The sequence below is a fragment of the Oryctolagus cuniculus genome, chromosome 17, assembly GCF_051225735.1.
Source record: "Oryctolagus cuniculus isolate XC-2025 breed Fujian yellow rabbit chromosome 17, ASM5122573v1, whole genome shotgun sequence".
In the NCBI taxonomy this organism is placed as follows: Eukaryota; Metazoa; Chordata; class Mammalia; order Lagomorpha; family Leporidae; genus Oryctolagus; species Oryctolagus cuniculus.
This window is the reverse complement of record NC_142883.1, coordinates 2,664,544-2,688,924: the sequence shown is the minus strand read 5'-3', so window position 1 is coordinate 2,688,924 and position 24,381 is coordinate 2,664,544. Positions and strand designations below refer to the sequence as shown.

At 69.0% G+C, this 24,381-nt stretch overlaps 2 protein-coding genes across 18 annotated transcripts in view; one reads left to right on the top strand and one right to left on the bottom strand.

Moving 5' to 3' along the window:
- The first annotated feature begins 28 nt into the window (after nt 1-28).
- On the top strand, nt 29-8,224 carry ENGASE (endo-beta-N-acetylglucosaminidase). 4 transcript variants are annotated; one of them, XR_016223461.1, is made up of 14 exons: nt 29-179; nt 772-851; nt 941-1,142; nt 1,766-1,914; nt 2,202-2,359; nt 3,992-4,140; nt 4,238-4,403; nt 5,024-5,127; nt 5,407-5,515; nt 5,605-5,795; nt 6,063-6,211; nt 6,488-6,616; nt 6,843-6,957; nt 7,127-8,224. XR_016223461.1 is itself a non-coding variant. In XM_070060189.2 (14 exons), exons 1-14 carry the CDS (start codon nt 40-42, stop codon nt 7,514-7,516), a joined length of 2,211 nt encoding a protein of 736 aa, XP_069916290.2. In that variant the 5' UTR covers nt 29-39; the 3' UTR covers nt 7,517-8,224. The 4 variants fall into 4 exon arrangements, 1 of the variants encoding a protein (XP_069916290.2); XM_070060189.2 differs by having other exon boundaries at nt 6,508-6,616; XR_016223462.1 differs by lacking the exons at nt 6,843-6,957; nt 7,127-8,224 and having other exon boundaries at nt 5,605-5,799; nt 6,508-6,616.
- Nucleotides 7,566-24,381, bottom strand: part of RBFOX3 (RNA binding fox-1 homolog 3) — a 321,834-nt gene continuing 305,018 nt past the window's right edge. For 4 of the 14 annotated variants that reach the window (XM_089316670.1, XM_089316672.1, XM_089316671.1 and 1 more), the window contains exons 5-14: nt 21,159-21,296; nt 19,564-19,617; nt 18,883-18,975; nt 17,671-17,731; nt 14,682-14,735; nt 14,423-14,555; nt 13,909-14,089; nt 13,208-13,266; nt 12,335-12,413; nt 10,660-11,255 (exon numbers count right to left, since the gene is read on the bottom strand). In XM_089316670.1, the coding sequence (XP_089172796.1) occupies nt 11,214-11,255; nt 12,335-12,413; nt 13,208-13,266; nt 13,909-14,089; nt 14,423-14,555; nt 14,682-14,735; nt 17,671-17,731; nt 18,883-18,975; nt 19,564-19,617; nt 21,159-21,296 (894 nt within the window). In that variant the 3' untranslated portion in view covers nt 10,660-11,213. The other 10 variants (XM_089316674.1, XM_089316662.1, XM_089316675.1 and 7 more) reach the window with 8 other exon arrangements.

The following is a 24,381-nucleotide window of genomic DNA, read 5'->3' as shown; positions in this document are numbered from 1 at the left end:
CGCGCAGGCCGAGCGGCCGGCGGGGCGCGCACGGCCGTCATGGAGGCCGACAGTGTGGCGACCCGGGTAGCAGCGCGGCGGCGGCGGCGGCAGCGGGAGCAGCGGCCGCAGGGGGCGGAGGCCGAGGAGGGGGCGCAGCAGGAACGGGAGAGGCGGCCGAGGCGGCGGCCGGGGAGCAGGTGAGGCCGGCAGGGAGCCGCGGACGGGCGTTGGGGGCTGGCGGGCCCGGCGGCGGCTCCGCGCCCCTCACGGCAGCCGGCGCCCCGACCCCGTGAGCTGTGCAACCCGGGGGTGCGGCCGGACTGAGGGGAGGCCCGGGGACGCGGCCGGTGCGTGCCGGCTCTCGGCGGGGCCGCCGGGACGAGGGGACGCGCCGAGGTCTCCTGGGGCCGGTGGACTGCTGGGCCGCCCCGGGGGGTTCTGGCCGGGGACTCGGGGGCCGCTCTGGGAGGCGGCGGCAGGTGCGCCAGGTGGGGCAGGTGCGGGCTCCGCGGTGGCGCTCCGGCCTGGGTCAGGGTCAGGGTCGGGGTCGGGGTCGGGGTCAGGGTCGGCGGAGCCCTGCCGACAGTTTAGCGAACTCGGCTGTGGGGAGAGGGCGCCTGCTGGCCCCCGGGCGGTACGGGACCCCCGCCCGCGAGAAGCCGGCGACCGCGGCGCCCCTGGGCTCGGGGGCTGTCGTTGAGGGTGACCCCCGTCGTGGGCCACGGCCGCTCTGACTGTGGCCAGAGTGTCCTTTATCTTTCACAAAACCGGGCGGCTTCCTCTGCTCAGAGCCAGCGCGGATCCGGCGGAGGGAGCAGAAGCGGCGGTCTTTCGGGAAGTGGTCACTCTGACCCCGGCGCCGCTGCCAGGTGAGACCCGACGGGACAGCGGCTCCCCGCGGCCCCCGCGCACGCGCGCACGCACGCACGCACGCACGCCCGTTCCTCCCGCCGCCCAGCCAGGTACTATGACCCAGACACCACCGCGCCCGTCAGCTTTTACCTGTCCTCGCTGGAGGAGCTCCTCTCGTGGGCACCCGGTGTGGACGACGGCTTCAACGTGGCCCTGGAGCCCCTGGCCCCGCGCCAGCCCCCGCTGAGCAGCCCCAGGCCCCGGACCCTGCTGTGCCACGACATGATGGGCGGGTACCTGGAGGACAGGTGAGGCCCGGCCCGACGCTGCTGCCCTTGGGGACTCGGGCCCTGGCGTCCGGTCTGCGAGGGCAGTGGACGGGGCAGGTGCACTGGGCCCGGCAGCCGGGAGCCACCGCAGCTGCTCCCCGTCCCGGGCCTGCCGGCTTTGCCACCTGGTGGTCACACTCCCCTCCCGTGCCTGCCGCGCACGGCCTTGGTGTGGGCGCAATAGGGGCGCTGTCGGCCTTGGCCGTGGAAGGCGGGGACTGACCTCTGCTCACAGGGGGGCGGGGCTCTCCCCCCCCACCCCGCGCCCCGTGCTTCCTCTCCTTTGCCGGTCCCCGCGCTGTGCCGGTCCCCGCGCTGTGCCGGTCCCCGTGCTATGCCCGGTCCCCGTGCTGTGCCGGTCCCCGCGCTGTGCCCGGTCCCCGCGCTGTGCCCGGTCCCCGCGCTTTGCCGGTCCCCGCGCTGTGCCCGGATCCCGTGGCCCCGGCGCCTGCCCTTTCCCCCTCTCTTGAGGCGAGAACCGCGCTTGCTCAGTTCCGCGCTCTGCCTGCACGGGCCGGGGCGCGGCCGTGTGCTGGAGCGGGGTGGCCTGGGCCTGGGGCCCCTCGGGACCTGGGGCCTGAGCGCCGCGTCCCCTCGGCCAGGTTCATCCAGGGCTCCGCGGTGCAGCACCCCTACTGCTTCTACCACTGGCAGTGCGTCGACGTCTTTGTGTACTTCAGCCATCACACGGTCACCATCCCCCCGGTGTGCTGGACCAACGCTGCCCACAGGCACGGGGTCTGCGTGCTGGGTGAGCCGGGCCGGCTGCCGGCAGGAGCAGCCGTGGGCCGGAGGTGGCAGGCGGGCAGGGCCGTGACGGTAAACCCAGGGGCTGGTGGGCTTGAGCCCGAGTGCGGCCGCTGGCTGACCCCAGCTCAGAGCCTGCCTTGCGGGCGGTGGTTTCTGGGCTCCCCAGTACCCGGGCCACGACCCAGGCTCCGAGAGGGTCTCGGGGGCTGTGGGTGCTGCCCGCCGGACCCTGGCTCTGCGCGTCCCCGAGCTCCTGCGTCTGAGCGCGCTCCCCTCCCCTGCCCGCAGGGACCTTCATCACAGAGTGGACCGAAGGCGGGAGGCTCTGTGAAGCCTTCCTGGCCGGCGCCGAGCGCTCCTACCAGGCCGTGGCCGACCGGCTCGTCCAGATCGCCGAGTTGTTTCACTTTGATGGCTGGCTGATCAACATCGAGAACACGCTGAGTGTGAGCAGCCCTCCTGCCCCTCCCTCTGCCTGAGTGTGCACGCCCTCCTGCCCCTCCCTCTGCCTGAGTGTGCACACGCCCTCCTGCCCCTCCCTCTGCCTGCGTGTGCACGCCCTCCTGCCCCTCCCTCTGCCTGAGTGTGCACACACCCTCCTGCCCCTCCCTCTGCCTGAGTGTGCACGCCCTCCTGCCCCTCCCTCTGCCTGAGTGTGCACACACCCTCCTGCCCCTCCCTCTGCCTGAGTGTGCACACGCCCTCCTGCCCCTCCCTCTGCCTGAGTGTGCACACACCCTCCTGCCCCTCCCTCTGCCTGAGTGTGCACACGCCCTCCTGCCCCTCCCTCTGCCTGAGTGTGAGCAGCCCTCCTGCCCCTCCCTCTGCCTGAGTGTGCACGCCCTCCTGCCCCTCCCTCTGCCTGAGTGTGCACGCCCTCCTGCCCCTCCCTCTGCCTGAGTGTGCACGCCCTCCTGCCCCTCCCTCTGCCTGAGTGTGCACACACCCTCCTGCCCCTCCCTCTGCCTGAGTGTGCACACGCCCTCCTGCCCCTCCCTCTGCCTGAGTGTGAGCAGCCCTCCTGCCCCTCCCTCTGCCTGAGTGTGCACACGCCCTCCTGCCCCTCCCTCTGCCTGAGTGTGAGCAGCCCTCCTGCCCCTCCCTCTGCCTGAGTGTGCACACACCCTCCTGCCCCTCCCTCTGCCTGAGTGTGCACGCCCTCCTGCCCCTCCCTCTGCCTGAGTGTGCACGCCCTCCTGCCCCTCCCTCTGCCTGAGTGTGCACACGCCCTCCTGCCCCTCCCTCTGCCTGAGTGTGCACGCCCTCCTGCCCCTCCCTCTGCCTGAGTGTGCACACACCCTCCTGCCCCTCCCTCTGCCTGAGTGTGCACACGCCCTCCTGCCCCTCCCTCTGCTCTGAGTGTGCACACACCCTCCTGCCCCTCCCTCTGCCTGAGTGTGAGCAGCCCTCCTGCCCCTCCCTCTGCCTGAGTGTGCACACCCTCCTGCCCCTCTCTCTGCCTGAGTGTGCCCCCTCCTGCTCTGAGTGTGCACGCCCTCCTGCCCCTCCCTCTGCCTGAGTGTGCACATACCCTCCTGCCCCCTCCTTCTGCTCTGAGTGTGCACACATCCTCCTGCCCCTCCCTCTGCTGTGAGTGTGCACGTCTTCCTGCCCCCTCCTGCTGTGAGTGTGCACACGCCCTCCTGCCCGTCTGCTCTGAGTGTGCACATGTCCTCCTGCCCCCTCCTGCTCTGAGTGTGCACATGCCCTCCTGCCCCATTGCTCTGTTAACCGCCTGCTGCCCTCAGCCCTACCCGGCCCTGCACCTGGCTTTGGGCTGTGGCAGCCGCAGCCACTTCTCGGCACCAGGAGTGCTTCCAGAAAACTCTGGCCCGCCCTGCCCCTGGGTGTGGCCACACCTTTGCTCTCTCCACCTCATCGGGGGCTGGCAGCGTGGCCTCCCCTGACCTCCTCTGGGTGCACTGTCCGTGTCCCCGCTGCAGTGGGAGAGCCTGGTCTGGGCTGGCCCTCCTGCCGGTGCGGTTCCGAGGCCACGGCTTTCTGTGGGTCTGCGCTTGTGTCCTGCGTGGCCCGTGCCCGCCAATACCTGTCGTGATTGAGGTCCTTGCCGTCCCCAGCCGGCCGCTGTGAGGAACACGCCTCCCTTCCTGCGGTACCTGACCGCCCGGCTGCATCGGCAGGTGCCGGGGGGCCTGGTGCTCTGGTATGACAGCGTGGTGCAGACCGGGCAGCTCAAGTGGCAAGATGAGCTGAACGAGCACAACAGGTGAGCCGGGCCGGGCTGAGGGCAGCCCCTCTGCCGTGTCCCGTCGGGCGGCCCTGAGCCAGGCGGGAAGCCCGGCCCACGTCTCCACCACCCTCAGGGTCTTCTTCGACTCCTGTGACGGCTTCTTCACCAACTACAACTGGCGGGAGGAGCACCTGCAGCGCATGGTGGCGCAGGCCGGGGAGCGCCTGGCCGACGTGTACGTGGGGGTGGACGTGTTCGCGCGGGGCAACGTGGTCGGAGGCCGATTCAACACGCACAAGGTGGGTGGCTGCCTGCGGTGCCGACCCGCAGCCCTGCCAGCCGCTGCTCTTCCCAGAACGGGAATCTGGGGCCCTGAGGCCACTCCCTCGCGGCTGCTGCCACGGTCGGGGCTCTGCGGGGTCGCGGGGGGGCTCCCTGGTCCCGGGCTGTGTCCTCTCGCTGGCTGACTTCCTTTCTGGACTGGAAGAGCACTGGGCCGGCCTTTCCTGCCCCGCCGTGGGTGGGGCAGGGACTGCGGGGTGGGGTGGGGGCAGATCGGGAGCTGGGAGGGGCTCCGCCGTCCTGGTGTGTGGGGGTGCTCAGCCAGTGAACCTGCTTCACATGCGTTCGTGAGGCCTGGGACTGGAGGGTCCCCTCACCCCCTGTGATGCTGGCTGTGCGTGGGGAGGTGTGTGAGGGGAGGGCAGTGGGGGACAGCGCAGTGAGCCCCCACCCCCAGGGCCCTGGTCCCGCCTGCCTCCTGCCGCCCGGCGCACCCTCTCCGGGGGCCAGTGCAACTCCATGGGAAGGCCCGTGGATAGCCCGGCCTTGAGAGAAGCACCCTGGGCCGCGGGCGTCCAGGAGGCCCGGCCGACTCTGACCCCCGGGGTCGGCCGCGCCCTCGCTTCTGTCTCCCTAGTCGCTGGAGCTGATTCGGAAGCATGGCTTCTCCGTGGCCCTGTTTGCGCCCGGCTGGGTGTACGAGTGCCTGGAGAAGCGCGATTTCTTCCAGAACCAGGACAAGTGAGCCCTGTGCGCGCGGGCGCTCGGCCGGGGGGGGGTGCATCGGGGGTGTCTCCGGCTTCCGGCAGTGGCTGCTGTCTTGCCTTCCCCTCCCGGGGGAGGTGAGGGGAGGCTGAGGGATTCTCGGGAAGAACTGAGCCGCTTTGGGGGACCCCAGCACACAGGGGCCCCAGAGACAGACGGGCATCGGGGGCCAGGAGCTGCAGCCGTCCAGGAGGCCTGGTGGGGCCCTCGTGTTAGCCGGGGGTCGGGCTGAGCGGCGCCCGGTGTCTCCTGCAGGTTCTGGAGCCTGCTGGAACGCTTCCTGCCCACACACAGCATCTGCTCCCTGCCCTTCGCCACGTCCTTCTGCCTGGGCTTGGGCACGCGCAGGGTCTGCTACGGCCAGGTGGGCTGGGCTCAGTGGGGGGGGGGCGGTACGGGAGCTCTCTGCCCTGCTGAGCGCCCCCTTCTGCCCCCTTCTGCCCCTCTGTTCAGGAGCAGGTGGCGGGGCCGTGGTACCACCCGAGCGCCCAGGAGACGCAGCCGCTGTTTGGAGAGCACAGGCTGGGCGGGGCCGGCGGGGGCTGGGTGAAGGCGCACTGCTGCCTGGCGGACGCCTGGCACGGGGGCAGCTCCCTGCTGCTCCGCGGAGTGATCCCGCCCGAGGCTGGCAGTGTGGCCGTGAGGTGGGTGAGTGCTGCGGTGGGGCGGGGCCGCTGAGGCCAGGGCCCGAGCTCGCAGGCTGCAGGGCCTGAAGCCTCTGACGGGTTCGTTGGCCAGCGTCCAGCGTGGTGGCCTAGGGGCTGCCACCATCACGCCGCTGCCTTCAGCTCCCTGTCACCGTGGGAGTCTGAGACGCGCCCTGGGCACCAGCCCCTGGTCTTTGTGAGCTCGGGAGGAGCTGGCCTGGGCGCCCTGAGCCGGGCCGCTCACCGCGCGTCTCTCCCCCGCAGGTTGTTCTCTCTGCAGGTGCCGCTGCCGCCCAAAGTCTTCCTGTCCATGGTGTTTAAGCTCGAAGAGCCCACGGCGGTCAGAGTGGCCTTGGAGCTCACCACTGGGGATGCCAGCGACTGCCACGTCGGGGGCATCTCCGTGCTGACCGGTGAGGGCGCGAAGTGGCCTTGCGTGACCCCCTGCCCCGTGCTGGGGGGACGGCAGCCCACGGGGTGTGGGGAGGAGCCGGTGTGGACAGTGCCGGGAGAATCCGCCTTTGTGGGACATGGCAGGTTCACTTCTCAGCCGTGCTCTGCCTTGTGGTGGACAGGGAGACGGGCAGTGGGGCTCCCGGGCACGTGTTGCCTCCTGAGCCCCGGGGGCCCCCTGCTGCGCCCCCTGGGTCCTTCCCAAGTGTTCCCCTCTGGGATTCTTCTCCCTTAAGCCCCGTGTCTCCTCCTGCAGAAGAAGTGGGCCCAAGGCACAGACCCCAACCCCTCCGGGTGCCGCCGAGCAGACTGGCCAGGCGGGCGGGCCGCTGCGGCCGGCCACTCGGCGGGGGCTGGATCCAGCGGTGAGTCCCCTACTTCCTGTTGATCCCAGTGGGGTGCCCACCATGTGGAGGGTCTGATGAGTGAGGGCCCCTCGAGAAAACTTAGTGCTGGAGCGATGGGGAATGGGTGACCCTCCTGAGGCAGGCCCAGGACGGCCGCTGCAGGGAGCCGCTGCTTCCTGTTGTGGCCGGCGGGCCTGTTCCTGCTGTGGCCGGCGGGCCTGTGACCGGCCTGTGCCTCTGCCAGCTGCTACGAGGTGAGCCTGCGCGGGTGCCTCCTGCACGACCTCCTTGTGAGCTTCTGCCGGCCTCCGGGCAGCCGCGAGCAGGAGAGCTTCGTCTGCCGCCTTGGGGAGATCCAGGTGATGTGCCGGCTGGGGCTGGGGTGGGGCGCCCGCCCTGTGGAGGGGAGGCAGGGAGCTGGCTCCGGCCGCCCTCGTCCCTGGTTCAGGGCGGAGCTTGGGGTCAAGGGGCGGGACCCCTCGCCTTCCCGGGGCATCTGGCCGTGCTGAAACTCCTCTCTCCTGCCAGGTGGTGGATGCCCACAGCCTGCTGGCCCCCCCGCCCCGAGTGCGGGCCGTCACCGTGTCCCAGGTGCGCTGGCAGCCGGCTGCCTCGGAGCAGGCCGCTCCCGCCCAGCTGCGGCTCGGCTGCACCCTGCACTGGTCCCACCTGCCCCAGGTCCGCTGCTTCCGAATCCACTGCCGGAGGGGCCCACCCGCGCCGGTGCCGGAGAAGCCCACGTTCCTGGGCCTGGCCTTTGCCTGCCAGTATCGGGTAGTGGACGTGGCAGTGGAGGCCCCCGGGCCTGGCCAGGAGGGCCGTGTGGAGTTCCTCGTGGAGCCTGTGCCCAGGGAGGGCTTTGCGGTGCCTTGGGCCGAGTGGGGCCGGGCGGTGCTGCTCTTCTCCCAGCCCGAGTGAGCCCACGGTAGAGCGCCCGGCGTTCCTGCTGGCCTCCGCCCAGCCGCGTGGGCAGGCGGTGCCTCCAGGCCCCTGGAAGTCCGGGTCCCCGGCCTCAGGCCGCTGATCGTGGCTTTTGGTGGCAGCAAAGCCGAGAAGTCGGCGCGTGCGGTGTGCAGGTAGAGGGGAAGGCTTGGGGCGCTGCAGCCGCGGCATCCGCACAGGGCCTTCCTGACAGGCTGAGTTTCCGCCGAGAACGGCGACTCGCATGCCCGCGGTGTGCTGGAGCGAGCCTGCTGAGGGTTTGTCTTCCTCTCCGTCCCGTCCCGTCCTCCTCGCTTTGGTTCACGTTCCCGGGGCCTGCGACGGCCAGGACCGGGAACTCCGTCCAGGTCTCTGACGAGGGTGCGGGTACCCAACCCCTTGAGCCGTCACCGTGGGCAGCCTCCCGGGGTGCGCATCGCTGGAGTTGGGAGCTGGCGCTGGCATTGACCCGGGTAGTCTGATCTGGGACGTTGGCCTCTTCACTGCCAGGCTGAACGCCCGCCCCACTCCCTAGGGCCTCTCAGGACCCCACCCCCCAGCCTCTGAGGGTGGGGCGGAGACAGTGGCTGCTTTCGGGGGTGCACAGGGTGCCCTGGGAGCTCGGGCCAGGCAGCTGTGGGCCTCACGTGGGCGAGGGGCGAGGCGGGCCGCACCACCCCAATATTAACTGGCTTTGGCAGCTGTCGTTGCGTGTCTTAAGTTATTTCTGGAATGTTCTCAGCTCCTGGTTCCACTGTCCTTCCCCCTCAACTTCTGAGCCTCACAGGCCACTCAGAGGTGTGGGCCCCTGGAGCAGGAGCCACACAGGTGCGTGGGGCTGTGACCCCTTCCTTCCCTCCCCCTTCCCCCTCTGCCTGTGCCCCCAGGCCGGCCTATGTGGCTGCGGCCGTGAGCTGAAGGCAGCTCTGCGGCCACCTGGGCGGCGTGGTGCGTCCTGTTGGTGTCCCCTCGCCCTGCCCACGCCGTCCTTCCCCTCCAGGGCCCGTGCGGTGTCCACCGTGGTTGATAGGCTTGGAGCCGTATGTCCCCGGTTCTCGGGTGTCTTGCGGCAGGGCACGCGGGGCCCACGTGGAGGACGTGTCCCCAGCTGTAGTGAGGGAGGAGGCCAGCAGGTGGCAGGACAGCTGTGCCCCGTTTGCTGGTTCTTGGAGAGAGTAGGTCCTGCAGGGCTCTCTCGGCGCTCACGCGTGGGAGGGCGGGAAGCCTGGGGGAAGTGGGAACGTTCTCCCGTGCCTGTCCCCGGTGAGACTGGCGCGCGAGCCTGGCCAGGACCGGGGCAACCCACGCCTGGGCCCGCCTGGGCCCGCCTGTCCCAGCTCAGCAGAACACTTCTCACTGCTGCCTGGAGCCCCTCACCCAGGGTTTCCTGAGTCCTGGGTTCTGTTCCACTTGGAACAAGGGGGCGCTGGTGAGCAGCAGGCGAGCAGCCCTGTGGCACCGACACCGACACCTCGCCTCCCTCAGCTCACGAGGCCCTCTTAGAGAAAGTGCTGGTTCCCTGAGCATTTTACGGGAGGAGGAGCAACCTCTGGTGCGTGAGCAGCCAGGAGCCAGGGCGGCAGCAGTGCGGCAGGCTCCCCAGGGCCGGCCCGCAGCCTGTGCATCCGCTCCAAAATAAGTGACCCCATAAAGCTGAACCCGAGGGCTGGCGTCTTGGTGAGGCCCGGCTCCTCCCGGCCCTGGTGTTGGAGCTGCTGCCCTGGTTCCTGCCCCCTTCCCCAAGTGGGGCCTGGGCCCAGGGGCTGGAGGAGGGAGCCGCCCCGAACACGCCCCGGGGCTCCTGCCACTCCCGTGCTTGGCCTCACCCGACTGCTGGGGCGCATTCTGCTTGGCACCGTGGCTGTGCTGGCCTTGGGGTGCACCTGGAGCACTGGGCAAGGCCTTCAAACCCCCAAACCCCACCTTGCCCCCACGTGACCTCTGCCCTGTGCCCCCAGCCGCCGAGTCAGAGATGTCCTGGCTTGGAGAAAGAGGTCTTTATTAATAATCTGGGTGGGACACCGCTCGTCTGGATGGTCACCTTGGAAGCATCACAGAATGGTAAGAAAGGAAGCCTGGGCGCTCGGCCGCGGTCCTGGGGGAGGGGCCCGAGGAGGGGGCAGGAGTCCGAGCTGCTGCGAGAAATGGGTCCGAGACAGCAGAGGGCGAGGGCGCTCTGGGCGGGGCCAGAGCCGGAGGCAGGCGCAGGGCTTTGTACAACGGGAATAGAAAAGGGGGCAGGGGCTGACGCCGGATAGAGTGAGGTGTAGTCTTCAGGCCTGGAGTCTGGTGACCGTGGCGCCGCCCTGGGAGCCCGCCTGTCCTGCTGCTGTCCGCCACTGCCCTTCTCCAGCCCCCGCCTCGCCAGGCCCTCCCTGCCCACCGCCCACCGCCTGGTACCTGCGGCCCCCGGCCCTCTTCCTGAGGGTTCTCCTCCAGCTGGGGCCGCCCAGCCCCATAGCACCGAGACTCCACCCTTGGGTGCAGCTGGGCACTGGCCGGCCCCGCCCCTGCCCCTCCCCCTCCCCCCAGCACTGAGCTCTTCTGGGCAGGTGGGGAGGGCTGCATCCCAGCAGGCAGCGGGCGGCCAGGCCAGTGTTTGCTCTCAGACCCGGGGCCGCCTCCCGGAAGTGGGGGAGGCAGCCAGCAGGGCCGCCTCAGCCTCGGGCCCTGCCTGCCCAAGCTCATGGGGGCCGGGAGTCCACCAGTTCTGGAACCATGAAAGCCCTTTGTGTTGAAGCAGACCCCAGCTTGCTCACTGGCCACGGCACACGTGGGCAGCTGCGTGGCGGGAGGGGGCTGGAGAGCTGCCCACATGGCACGGCTGGCGCCAGGTCCTGCTCGCTGGCTCTGCTCCACTGCCGCCCCCGGCCCCCGGCCTTGGGAGTGGGGGCCATGAAGGGAAGACTGGGTAGACACAGGCACCCCCACTGCCGGGCCAGCTCCCTGGTGCCGTGGGCGCCGAACGTGGGACTTGGTCGGATGCCTCTTGGTTTGGTTGGTTTTTTTGTTGCTTGGATCTTAACATCTTTTTTTGTTTCATTTTTTGTTTTGTGATTTTTTTTTTGTTTTTGCCCTTCATGGTCCGAGGAGGAAACGGCGGAAGGTTTCACTACAACAAAAACAGAAAGGTGGCACTGAGCGGCTGAGCCCCCAGCCGCCGGCTGCAGGCTGGGCCCCCGGCCCCGGGTGGCGGGCGGCGGGGGGAGTGCCTGGCCCCAGGCCAGGGCCTTCTCAGCCAGCAGCTCCTTAGGGGTCCACCCTGGCTTGGAGAGGAGGGGGGTGGGGCTGGCAGGGAGGAGCGGCGGGGACAGGGACGCCATGCCCACACTTCAGACAGCACTAAGGTGTCCCCAAGGCTGTGTAGGCTGCGACTACTTAGGCGGGAAGCGTCAATAAAGTTTAATTAGAAATCGTTTCAGCTGGGGGAGGGGGAGGGGCGGGCTGCGGCGGCAGCCCCACTGTGTGCATACCGTACCTGCAGTGGCTCAGGCGGGACAACACCAACAGAATGGGGACCAAGGTTCCAGACATACAGGAAACAGCAGGGTCAGACATACACACCGCCACAGGTGGGGGGAGATGGCGGGCGGGGCGGGACACCTATGGGTTTCGGAGGCGGGGCTGTGCCTGGTGTGGGACAGTGAGGTTGGGATGGGCGGCAGTGTGAATGCTGCTAGGGGCGGGCCTCTTGCTAGTAGGGGGTGAAGCGGCTGTGCCCTCGGCAGAGGCTGGCCTGCAACGTCAAAGATGAAAAACAGCCAATCAGTACCGGCCATGGGCCGGAGCCGAAGGAGAAAGTGCTCAACCCCCTTTCCCTGCGGTAAGTGGGGAGAACGTGGGGGGACAGATGCTGCAGTGGCCTCAGGGGTCCCTGGCTAGCCGCACTTTGTTTCTGGACCACTCTTGGGGCTCAGTGGCCGCCTTTGTCCTTGGGTGGAGGGAGGTCTGAGCTTGACCCCCGGCTGTGCAGGGGGCGCCCTTCAAGATCAGCCCCGCCAGCCGGGTGCAGCTCCCAGGTTGTCTTGGTCCGGCGGGGGGCATGAGCACTGGTGGTCCTGCTCTCCCACGGGAGACGGGGTGGGGGGCTGCCACCCTGCCCACCGGTTCCAACAGAAAAGGGAAGAAGGCAGCAAGTGCCAGAGAAAATGCAAAGGCAGAGGGAGCCTGCGGCTGGGCTGCGGCTGGGCTGCTCCGGGCCGGGGCTGGGGAGGGCGCTCTCGGGAGTCGGCGGCCACCGCTGGCTGCTAAAGACGACAAGTCAGGAGGGGGTGCTCAGGGCAGGGGAGGCGCCGGGGCGTGGCCTCTGGGCCTCCTGGCTGCTTGGACGTTTTCATCTTTGATGCAAGAGGCTGTGCTGACCACCGACCTGGACCCCCTAGGGCCAGGCACAGGGGGCGTGCATGCTGGGAGAGGACTGGGGGTAGGCGTGAGCGGGCTGCAGGGTAGACAGCTGGCCACACACACAGACACACAGACACGCAGTGGCCACCCCAGGCTGGGGTGGGGCTTGGTGAGTGACGGCAGCGGGGCCCTGGAGCCTCGCGCCTCCATTCCCAGGTGGAGGGAATAGACTCGGGCTCCCGGGCTCAGATGCTGCCAGGTCGCTTCCCAAAGGGATGACCAGGGCTGCCCATCCGGTTACAGCTGCCTCCCCCAGGACACACAACTCAGATCCCCCACCACGGTCCCCCAGTCAGCAGGACCAGCTGCCAGGCAGAGGTCCTGGCCTCTACCTTATGGCCCCGCCCACCGCACCACCTCCCCGTCCCTGGCACCAAGGGCCAGGTGGTCCCGCAGCCCCAGCCTCCTTACCATGGTGCCGATGCTGTAGGTGGTGGCGGGGCCCAGGGTGTGGTGGTAGGGGTCAGCGGCTGCATAGACTCTGCCATAACTGGGGACAGCAAGGGGCAGGTGAGGGGAGCAGCAGGCCTCCCCCACCTCCAGGGGCCTCAGCCCAAGGCCCCCTGCGCTCTTCAGCCCTCCTTGCTGGCTGTCATAACTCCAAGTTTCTAGAGCCCAAGAGGACCCCCTTGTGATGCACGCAGCACTGTCTACTCAGTGCCCAGCGGGAGCAGAGGCCCTCCGCAGCCCCACGGAGCGGGGAAGGGCTGGTGGCAGGGCTCCCGCGAGGAGGGGGCACGGATCTGGGGCGGTGCTACCCGTCGGGGGCTGTGTGCTGATGGCTGCCTTCTCACCCAGCTTTCTGACTTCTCAGGGCTGGGCCTGGGGCCCCGGGCAGCAGCAGGTGGAACAAGAGGTGGCGAGGAAGGCGTGGACGGGAGTGCCAGTGTGGGCTCTAAGCAACAGCAGCCGCTGTCCCTGGGGACTTGAGGGCCTGCCCTGGCCCAGGCTTGCATTGAGCAGCGCGAAGCAGTCCCCTGACGCGGCCTGCGCCCGGCACTGCTGGGCGGGGCCCACTTCCTGTTTGGGGAGCACTGATAAGGATGGGGGGTGGGCAGAGGCTGGCCTCTGGTCACCCTTCTCCCTTGGGGCAGAAGCCACTGACTGTGCTACCTGTGACCAGGGGGCTTCCATGGAAAGAGGAAGGGACTGAAGCCAGGGGCTTGCTGGCTCCGGGGTCCCTGAGCCCACTGGAACTGGCTCTCCTGTCCAGGCCCCGCACCCCGAGGCGCACAGGCAGCCCCGTCCCCCGGATGGCGGGGTGAGGTGTCCTGCCTGCCTTACCTGTCACTGTAGGCGGCGGCGGCTGCGGGCTGAGCGTATCTGTAGGCTGCATAGCCTCCCTGCGGGTGGGGGGAGGAGAGAGAGGGGCTGACTCAGCGGGGCTCAGCCAGGGCACAGCTGGGCACACAGAACCTGCCGGGCGGGGCCCTGCCTCCCGGCCTCTCCCCTGGCCGGGGGCACCTGGCATCTGGTCTGATGGAGGACTGTCCAGTGGCACGGCTAACTGTTCATTCATCCATTTGTGTGTTCAGACATGGGTGCCAGTTCCACCTCTGGCTGCGTGCTGGGCCTTGGCACACAGCAGGTGCCCACTGAGGTGCCCCCAGGCCAGCGGCTCCTAGAGATGTACCCTGGACTCCAGGAAGGACAAAGGGACCAAGCGGGCATCAGCTCAGGTGACGTCCTGGCCGCAGGTGGGTGGGAGGTGAATACGGGCTGCTGAGCCAGAGGAAGCCACAGCTGCTGCCCGTGAAGGCAGGGAAATGCAAGGGGACTCCTTAGGGAGGCAGGCCCAGGAGCACGGGGGTCCAGCCCCCACCCCAGTCTCTCCTGGGGCCTCTGTGATGGACACCAGCGTGGTGAGGGCCGCCCGGGGACCCATCAGCAGCTTCTCCCGGCCTCGCCCTCCTGGGCCCCAAGGTCAGGTGGGAGGGGAGGGGAAGTCCCGGGCCCACACCCTGCCCTCCCGCGGCCGCACTTACATAGATCTCAGCACCATAGAATCCGTCCTGATACACGACCCTGGAAGCAAACGGACAAGAGAGTGGTGGGAACGCTGAGGAGGTGGGGTAGGCCGGCTCCGGTGTCTGCTGAGGTGGGAGGGGGCACGGCGCCAGCCCCGCCCACGGGACTGGCATTTTAACAAGCGTTTGCTCCAGGGCCCTGTTTTGGTATAACAATAGGGTGACCGTCCTGCTGGTCAGCTCCTTGCCCCTCAAACCCCGGGGGCCCCTGGGCACAGGCCTGCTTGGCCCTCCCCCCCATGGGGGGGGCACTAAGGGGCCCCCTGCTGGGCCCAAGGGCTGACTGCTCCCACGGACACATCCGAGCAGGCACCAGGCACTAACTGTCCCCTCAATGCCAGTGACCTCGGAGACGACCCCACCACGGGGAGCTGATGCCACAGGAGCCCTGGCCATGGGTCAGAGCAGCCCTCCCCCTCTCCACCGCCCCTGGGGACCTGCCCCCCTGCCTCCCTGCCCCCCAGGTACTCACGCTCCGTAAGTCGGGATGGGGGGTGGAGGCGGCGCAGCCCTAAACGCATTATACACGGCCCGGCCCCGGCCCCGCAGGTGTGCGCCCCTGTAGGCAACAGCCGTGCCCGTGGTGGGGTAGGGGAATCCCGTCACTGCAGGAGAGGGGGCGGGAGGGAAGAGCGTGAGAGGGAAGAGGCCAGGAGCGGGCAGGGCCCCCACCCGGCCCCTCACCTGACACCTGAGCCCGACAGTGACCCAGCCAGGCCGCCCCCCTTTACCTGCATAGAACTCAGGCCCGTAGACCGCGCCTACCACAGGGTTTAGCTTCCAGCCTGGAACGGAAACAGACACTCAGGCCCCGGCTCCCCCACCCCCTGCACCCGGGACCCCCAGAGACACCCTCTGAGCTCCCAGCACCCTTTGCGGCACACGGCCTGTGGGTGGGCGGGCTCCCTCCTGACCCCTCCCCCCGGGCCGCTGGGTGGGTTCTCTCCCAAGTGCGGCACCACACAGCCTATTGGGCCCCTGGTTTGCAGTCTCTGCAGAAGAATCTAGAAAGGGAATGGGAAGCTGGGGGTGCCGGTCTGTGGCCTCAGCTGGGAATGGGGACTCGGGCACTTCCGGGGTTGGCGCCTGGGCGCGGCCCCACCGTCCCCCTCTGGCCTGGAGCCGCCCTTCCCTGCCTGGCCTACCCTCCTGTCCCCACCTTTCCCCAAAGCACCTGGCCAGAGGCGCCTTGAGAGAGCAGGGGACGATGAGGACGTCACAGGGCCCCCGGCACCGTGGGGTCCTCACGCCACCTGGGAGGCGGGCCCACACCCTCACCATTTCATGGAAGGAGCAGAGGCCCGGCAGCTGCGCGGCAGGGCCAGCCCTCCCCGCCGCCGGGAGGCCTCGTGCGGGGCCTCTGCCTTGGACAGGGTGGGCAGGGCCCTGGCCCGGCCCCTGCGTACCAGGGTCTTAGCTGGGCAGCATGCCAGCCCCACGTCCCTCTGCTCTGGGTGTGAAGGGGCAGGGGGAGCCGAGCCTGGAAGGGGTGCCCAGACCCAGGCCAGGGCATGGGCAGCAGACTCCACACGGACTCCCTAACCCAGGTTCTAACAAGCCCACGGTGAGGCCGGCCAAGGGGAGGCGCATGGGATGGGGCGTCCCTCCCGGGGCTGACCCTCACGACATCGCGTGCCAGCTTCCACCCCAGTCCCCACGTCGTGCAGCTCTGGGTCGGAACGTCCTTGCCGGGACTCCAGAATCTTCCAGAACTGGAAGGTTGGCTGAGCCACGAGCCGGGTCCTGCAGGCTCGCTTTTGAGGCCTCAGGACGATCACCTGTCAACCCTGACTTTCGCGGTGACCCCACCTGTCCCTGTGGCCCCTGTTTCGTGGCTGGGATCCCTGAAGACAGAGGCAGCCTGAGACCCCTCCCCAGGCCCCGCTGTTTCCAGCCAGTTAGCGCCTGGCTCATGCCTCTGAGCCTGCACTGCCCTGGCGCTGCCGAGTTATTCCAGTCCAGGCCAGCAGGGGGCGCTCACGCCAAACCTGCTCTCCCTGCAGAGCCCGGCAGAAGCAGCCTCCAGCCTGGATCCTGCCCGTGTCCCCGACTCAAGCCCCGCGCGGTGCAGCGTGCGGCTCAGTGAGGAGCGGGCCGAGGTTCCGGCAGCGCTGTGGCCCCTGCGGTCACCCTTAGCCGTGGAGACGCCCACTGCTTTCTCTTTCTCCGCCAGGCACCAGCTCACAGAAGACTCACTCCCAGAGTGCACTGGGGCACTGGCAAAGCCGGGGCACCCTTGAGTTCTTAGGAAGGGTGGGACAGTGGGGCTGGTGCGGTGGCACAGCCGGTGAAGACGCAGCCTGAGATGCTGGCATACCAGGTGGGCACAGGTTCGAGCCCCGGCTGCTCCACTTCCCATCCCGCTCCCTGCAATGTGCCTGGGACAGCGGCAGCAGATGACCCAACTGGGAGATCAGATGAAGCTCCTGGCTCCTGGCCTTGACCTGCCCAGCCCCAGCTGTTACGGCTATTTGGAGCGTGAACCAGCAGACGGAAGTCCTCTCCCTCTGTCTCTCTCTGCCTTTCAAATAAATTAAATCTTAAAGAAAAAAAAAAAAAAAACAACGAGGGGCTGGTGTTGTGGTGTAACAGGTTAAGCCTCCACCTGCAGGGCTGGCATCCCATAGGGTCACTGGTTCAAATCCCAGCTGCTCCACTTCCCATCCAGCTCCCTGCTGATGGCCTGGGAGAGCAGTGGAAGATGGCCCAAGTGCTTGGGCCCCTGCACCCACATGGGAGACCCAGAAAAACCTCCTGGCTTCGGATCGGCCCAGCTCTGGCCGTTGCGGCCATTTGGGGAATGAACCAGCGGGTGGAGGGTTGATCTCTCTGACTCTCCCTCTCTCTGTAACTCTGCTTCTGAAATAAATATTTAAAAACAAGAAACAGAATGGAATGGTGGGACACGGGATAACACACTCAGCAGTGGGCCCAGGCGCGGTGCCTGCCCTGGGGTGAGACCAGGTTGTGCCACGGACCTGCTCACGGCTCGGCCTCCCCCTGGCCCCCTCACACTGGCCGGCCACCCGAGTCCACGAGCACTCGTCACAGGGGCCCTGCCCTGTCCCTCGTGCCTGCAGGGAGGCGGGTCCCGCAGGTGGGCAGCCCCGCGGAGAGCAGCGGCAGCTCTGGCCACACGGCCAGCTGGCTCCCCGCAGCCCCCTCACTAGGGCCAAGAGCTGCAGCAGCCCCCACGTCCCCTCCGTCCGCACAGCCAGCAGTGGCCATCGCAGCTCCCTCTTCCAGGAAGACGGCCACGCGACGCGCAGCGGGGCCACCCTGGCACCACGAAGCACGCGCGATGCTTCCTGGGCCCAAGACACGATTCCTGTCATCGCTGTCACACCCAGTGCCTGGGCCCTGGCTGGGCGACACGAGACACGTCATCCGTCATTTAACAGCCCCAGTGCTGTCACTCATACACACAGAGTCTGCAGCTCAGAGGTGTCCAGGAGCTTGTCCAGGGAGCCCCAGGCCCCCCAGCGTGTGCCCACTGGGAGGTGGCTCGGTGTGTCCGACCCTGGAATCCTTCCCATGGGAGGCCCCGGGGGAGTGAGGCAGCCCCCAGGGGGTGGCCTTGGGAAAGCCCGGTGCTCTGAGGCGAGCAGCACGGCCGCGTGGGGGGGGGGGCGGGGGTCCCCAGCCAGCCTCTCTTCTGAGGCAGGGGGCTGAGCCCCAGGGGAGCCGGCCCGCAGCCGCCTCGGCTCCCCGGGTCCTTACCGTTGGTGTAGGGGTTCCCGGTCTTCTTGTTGGTCATAACTCGGGCTGTGGCGTTGTTGACCTGTCCAGAGAGGGCAACAGGAAGGGTGAGGGCGCGTGAGCCACTCAGTGGCGCCCCTGCTCCCCCCTCCCAGCCATGGGCTCCGTGCAGGGCGGGGCTGGCAGGGAGGCCCCCGGGGCCCAGACGGCTGCAGAGCTTGGCCCGCGCCCCGGCCTCTGCTCTCCACCAGCTGCCCTCCCCCCAGCGACCCTCGGAGCCCTCTGCCCCCAGCACTGGCTGGTGCGCAGCCTCGCCCAGGCCGGCTGGCGGCGCTCTCCACCCGGCTGTGCCCACAGCCCCAGCCCAGCCCGGCTCAGAACCTGAGGCTGCTGGGGGGCTTGTGGTGGACCCGGCGCAGTGCCCCCACAGCCAGCAGGCACGTCTCCTCCCGCTCAGCGCCCTCATCCTTCCAAGGCCACACCTCCTACACTAGTGGGGCTGGCGTGGGGCTCTGGGCAGGCGACACCAAGGTGCCAGGACCCCCTTTCCAACACGCCAGAGCCGGTGGGGCCGCCCAGGGGCCCAGCTTGGGGTGTAGAGGAGGGGGAGCCGGCTGGGGTGGAGGACAGGCAGCAGGGCAGGTGGGACCTGAGGCGGCGCCCTCGGCTGTTCTGCCAGCCCGCCAAGTCCCCTGAGCCCGCGCACAGGGCCTGGGCTGGGGCTGAAGCCCGCTGGGCTCTGGAGCCCAGTGCCTGCTGGGCCTCCCACTGTGCATGCCCGCTGGGCTCCGCCTTAGCTACTGGTTCCCGGCTGCCCTGCCTGGGGCCAGAGCCCGGCTCTGGACAAAGGCAGGAGGCAGAGAGGCAGAGGGGACAGCGTCTGGTGGTGGTGGTGATGGGGGGACTTTGCCCCTCTCCCTGCTGCCCTCGGGCCACTCAGTCTGCCTGGCTTGGGCTGGTGTGGGGATGAGGAGGGGCGGGGAGGAGGCAGGGTGGGACGGGCGCGGGGACAGCGAGTTGATGGCTCTCCGTGGAGCCAGCCCCTCCCAGCTGGGGGGCAGACAGGCCTTGACTTCGAAGCTGCCAAGCCGAGGGCAGAGGTGGGGGCGGGGGCCAGCCGAGCGCCCTGAGGTGGGGGCTTCTGCCGCAGCGGAGCCTCGCGGGGCTCTGTGCGGGGCAGGCGGCGGCAGGGCCCGGGGGCGTCACGCCGCCACTGCACACTTATCTGAGCACCTCAATTTTCCGTCCCTCTACGATTGTCCCGTGCAGCTTCTCCCGGGCTCGGTCAGCATCTGAGCTAGTTTCAAAAGTTACAAACCCAAAGCCCTGTGAGCAGAGGAGAGGGACAGACACGGAGAGAGAGACACAGGATGAGAAAAGGAGGAGAGACAGAGGGCGGGGCGGGGAGAAGGGGCGGGGGCGCGAGTCAGGTGAGTCGGAGGAGCCGCGGGCAGCTGAGGTCTGTCCTGGTGCCGCCGCGGATGGCCGGGGCACGGGCCCTGGCCCCCCCGCCCGGCACCGCTCTAAGGAGGGGTGGTACCCGGGCCAGGGGCCACCTCGGGGTGGGGGGCCAAGGCTGGGCTCTGTCACTTGTGGGGGGAGGGCAGCCCACCCACCTTCACCCCAGGAGCCCAGTGCTGTGTCTGCAGGGAACCCTCCCGGCCTGCCCCCTCTCCCAAGCCTCCAGGCCCTCTCCCGGGCAGGTGAGCGGTCGAGCAGGTGGGTGGGGGCTGGGGGCTCCGGCGAGAGGGCCCTGGCGGCTGGGGCGGGTGGAGAGCGGGGAATACAAGCACCCGTGTCGCTCAGGGTCCTTGGGCGCGCAGCTGTCCAGGAAGGAAACGCACATGTGCCACGTTAGCCTGGCGGGACCTACGGCCGGCGCTGTAACGGTGGCGGCCTCTGTGCGGCACCCACCTTGGAGCCCCGCTCGTTAAAAATGATCTCCACGTCTAAAATCTTTCCGAATTGCTGCAGAGACAGAGACAGAGGGGAGGGGCGGGGGGACGGGGTGGGGGGGTCAGACAGTGGTGGCGCCCGGCGCGGAGCCGTCCCCAGGCCGGGGACACCCTCCCCGCCTTCTCACAGAGGCCCCTGTCCTCGCCCCCGGGCAGCTCCTCGGCCGCAGCAGCTGGGGTCAGGCTGGGCACAGAGTGGCTGGGGCCTCTGGGACAGGCCGTCCAGGGCTTCACAGCCGCCCTGATTCTCACTAAAGGGTGAAGGTCTACCAGACGGCCCTCCTCTGGTACGCGGCAGGGGCCTGCAAGGGGCAAAGTGCCATAGACAGAGAGAAAGGCTGGCCCAGGCCTGGGGTGACCGGCGCAGCTGGGGGGAGGGGAGGCAGGGGGAGGGGCGAGCCCTTCATGCCCAAGATCCCCGGACTCTGCCCTGCCCACCTCCTGTGCTGGGCGGGCGTGGCTGGGGGTGGCTGGGACACACAGCCAGCTGGCCACTCTGCCCTTCCTGCCCCACCCCGGGCCTGGTGCCTCCATGGACGGCGCTCTCCCCTGGCACGTGTGGCTATGCACCTGTGAACCGGGTCCACGAGGGCCCCAGGTGCCATCTTCCGGCGCAGGCCTTGGCTGGGAGCTGCGGTTCACCTAGCGATGTCCCCGGGGGCAGAGGGGCAAGGGGGCCCGAGGGGAACAAATCCCAGCTCCACCAGGCACTGAGGATGGTGAAGGAGCCCGCCCCGAGGGCCGCGGCCGGTGACGGCGCCCTCACGTGGGCCCTGGGCCCGAGACGTGTGGCAGCGCCCGGGCCTGGCAGTGGAGGGCCAGAGTCCTGGCCAGCCGAGGATTCTAACCCCCGCCAGCCCCGCCGGGAGTGCAGGCTCCAAGCTGGGGGCGCGCTGTGGGCTCACATCGGGGCACCTGCTGGGCTGTGTCCACCCCAGGGCTGCTCCATAGGCACCGCAAATCCCTGCCGGGGCGGGGCCCGAGGGGGCTGGGAATCAGGGACGGGCTGTGGTGGGCACAGTAGCCACTGTGGGAGAGGGGAGGGGAGGGGAGGGAAGGACCACGGCCCAGGCGGTACAGGGCTCCGTGGCCCGGGCAGGCTTGGGTGCCCTGGGGGCCGGCCCGGCACCTGTGGGCAGAGCACCCGCCTGCTGCTCCCATCCAGTGATGGTCAGGTAACCCCGGGTGAGAACCGCCCATTCCCACAGCAACACCGCGTCTGGCTGAAGCCCAGCAGGGCGGGGAGGCTAGGAAGGGAGTGGCTCTGAGCCCGCATCCCCTCAGCTGTGTGTTTTCAAGTTGGCCCTGGGAGCCACCAAGACACAGGCCAGGCAGGTGGCCCAAGGGCGGGATGGGCTGGGGGAGGGGAGAGCGATCCGCCACCGGGGTCCCTGGGGAGCCCTCCCTCCTCCCAGTGTCCCACGGGGACAGTAGAGTGGCACCCAGGAGGGAAGGGGCCCCCGGGCGCTGGAGGCCCCCAGTGCAGTGGAGCAGGGAGCCTGGGGGAGCCAGCGCCGGCACCAGGCGGGATGGGCGGGGCCCGCGGGCACTCACCCCGAACATCTGCCGCAGGTCGGGGTCCCGGAAGCGGAAGGGGATGTTGGAGACGTGCAGCCGCTTGGGCTGCTGCTTCTCTGTGGGGTCGCAGGGGCGCGGCGGCTGGCTGTCCGTCTGTGCCGCCTCGTCTGCCTGCTGCGGGAGAGGACCGGGCTGTGCGGGGGCGCCCGCCCCGGAGCCACGGAGAGCGCACGGCCCCCAGACCAGGCCCCCGCCTGCCTCGCCCTCCCCAGTGCCCGGGCCGGCCCCCAGCCCCCTGGGGGCGTGTGACAGCTCTGAGATGGCACCTTGACCTCTGAGGTCCCACCTCCAACCGTGGCCTGAGACGTGGCTGCGGCCGCTCTGCCCCCTCCTCCAGCCCGGCTCTGCCATCCCAGTGCAGAGCCTTCGTGGCTCAGCCTGGGCCTGTCCACCGGGGTCAACCTCTGTGGCCGCCCAGCCCCGGGCACACCCGGCCTGAGGGTCAGCTCCCAGGTACTCTCCAGAACCTCTCTCAAGAGGAATCTTCCAGACTCGGGCCTGGCTCGGACTCAGACACAAGCTGCCCACACGCAGGTCCCGGGGAGAGGCCCCGGGCAGCGGCCATGGCCTGTGTGAGGGCCCCCTGCGTGGGCCTCTCCGGTGGACGAGCCACGAGCCCACCTTGAGGCTGGCCTCACACCTGCTTCCCTCCGTGCTGGCTGGCAGGGGAACGGCCGGCCGGCCCAGGTGGCCAGCAGCTCACCACTATTGGACACCTGGGCCCGAGTCCCCGTGGGTTCCCAGTGCCAGCCAGGCGGTGGGCCGCCGCTGCCCCAGCCCCGCCCACGAGCTTCCTCCCAGGGGCTCTCACTGAGCTCGGCCCCCATGAGGACAGCAGGTCTTTTGGTTCCAGAAAGGATCCGCTTTGCTGAAGCCATGCCCAGGTGTCCGCCGCCAGCAGCCAGAGAGAGATGACGGGGCCGACACGTCTCCGGAGTCAGGACGGCATGGACAGCCTTGCGCTGTGGCCAGCAGGGTGCAGCCTGGCCGGGGCCTCTCTCCGGCTCCTGGGCCTCTCTGGCCTCGCAGAGGCGGCTGTCCCTCTCTCGGCCCCGGCGGTCACCTGGTGTGCTTCCTGGGAGCGGCAGTCCCAGGCTCCGGGGCTGCGGAGGACCCAGGAGATGAGCCGGCAGCGGCGTCCAGAGGCTGTGGGGAGTGGCCTGTCTCGTCCAGACGTCCCTTTCACGTAGCTCTGCTTTTCCAGGGTGGGAGATGGTGGTCCTCGCCGCCCCACGACATGGCCCGTCTCCGCAAGTCAGCATCCCGTGCGTGTGCGGCCCGATTCTGACAAGCGCATGTTCTCCGAGCCCCGTGTGTGCCCAAGGTGTGGGGCTGGGGGTGGATCCGGGCCCCCAAGTGGGGAGGAGCCGCCGGGGCTCTCGGAGGCCGCGTCACACTCATGGCTGGCAGGTGGGTGCCGACTCTGGCTCTCCAGGGTCACACGGGGCCCTCTGGTCCCAGCCTGGGAGCCTGCAGAAGCCCAGCGGCCCGGCTTTCCGGGTGTGCTGCCGTCCTCCTGGTCCTTGTAGCAGAGAGCAAGCCCGTGCTAGACTGCAGGGGGCCTGGCTGTGCCCTGGGCCAGGCGTGGACCCACCCGAGCGTCTGCTGGCCCTTGTACGGGTCTGAGCCCCACCTGTGGCCACGACAGGGAACTCCCTGATTCCCGGTGGCATCCGTGCAGAGGCTGGGTGGCACAGTGTCCCCATTACCTCACCCCCACCCCCTGTCTTCCATGCACCTGCGCCTTAACCGCTCATTGAGCTGTCCCAGACCAGAGAATCCAGCCTGATGGAGCACGCGATGCTGGCTTCTGGCCACCAGAGGGCAGCGTTCCGCCTGGAACGGAGTGCTCCTCACCCCAGGGACCCCACCTCCCACCCCAAAGGCCCTCCAAGGGGGCAGCAGGGAGTGAGGCGGGAGGGACAGGGAGATGAGGTGTGGGTGGGAAGAGCGGCAGGGGGCCCAGGGCACAGCACACGGGGCCCGCGGGCAGAGGCAGATACGCAAACTGAAGTCCCGCGCGGTGCTGAGAACCCGGAGCAGAACAGTGGAGCCGGGGCTCGCCACAGCCTTCAGGCCGCCTCCCCCACCCCTGCCCTCTTTAAGGCGATCTTGACTTCCTGGTCTCAAATGCCAGGGAAGGAAAACACAGGGGCCACTCTGGCCTGGTGCTGGTCTCCGGGGCTTCGCTCCCCTGTCCCTCCCCTGCCTGCGTCTTGGTCCTGCCACTCAGAGCACCGGGAGCCAGCGGCAGCGTCTGGGTGCTGCCTGGTGTCTCCCACCTCCCACCCTTCAGCTGGGCTTCTCCAAGCTCAGGTCAGAGACGGATTCTGAGTCGGCCCCGGCAGCCCCGGCAGGGGCGTCAGGCTGGGACGGAGCCAAGTTCTGCCGACGGAGCACAAGCTGGAGGGGCTCCTGGTGCCCCATCTCCCCTCGCCCAGGGCCACCCAGACATCAGCTCCGGGCACCCGACAGGCGGCCTCAGAGGGTGGTTTTGCACACATCGCCTTCGCCGTCCACTGCAAGCGTCTGCAGGAGCCGGGGTGCAGGGCAGCCCCTCCTGGTCAGTGCTGTGTGTCCGGCTTGGACTCTGCAGCCGGGCGCTCTCCTGTCTCTGATGGCACTTGCGGCTGGCCGGGTGTCGCCTGCAGAGCACCCTGGGTGGGCTGAGTGTCACAGGTGTGCCTGTGGCCAGTGCCTCCTCTCTTCTGCCTCTCCCCTGCGTGCTCCAACCCAGGACACTGTGGCTCCTTCAGCCCCGTGAGCCAGGAAGGCTGGACCCAGGCGGGAGCTCCAGGTGCAGGACTGGGGAGGGCGTCGGCGGAGTTGTGCGGCAAACTCCGGGGGGCGCGGTGCTCGGATCCCAGTCTGTGCGAAGTCAGATGAGGCAGAGCCCCAGCAGGGGCGCCCGTGTGGGGTCCCCTCGGCAGGTAGAGGCGCCCGCGTGGCCTTGAAAGGGTGCACGTGTGTGGCCCACTCCGGAAGACCCCGGCCCATCACTCACTGCCATCTCCATCCACTGGGCGCAGCTCCGACGTGGCCCTCGGCGCACCGTCCTGGCATTTTCTATCCTCATGCCAGTCTTTGCCTGGAGCACACTGACTCTGTCCAGAGCCGGGTACGGGCCGTGCCCTGTGCCGCCTTTTGCTAAAGGAACGCAGACGATGCTGCTCAGAGGTGAGAGGACAATCCAGGCGCG

What these genes read in the sequence shown, in the direction of transcription:
- ENGASE (XM_070060189.2), top strand. Translation starts at nt 40, where the DNA reads ATGGAGGCCGACAGTGTGGCGACCCGGGTAGCAGCGCGGCGGCGGCGG. An exon ending in ACATCGAGAACACGCTGAGT is followed by an intron (nt 2,360 to 3,991) that starts GTGAGCAGCCCT and finishes TGCCGTCCCCAG; the next exon opens with CCGGCCGCTGTGAGGAACAC. An exon ending in GCCGATTCAACACGCACAAG is followed by an intron (nt 4,404 to 5,023) that starts GTGGGTGGCTGC and finishes CTGTCTCCCTAG; the next exon opens with TCGCTGGAGCTGATTCGGAA.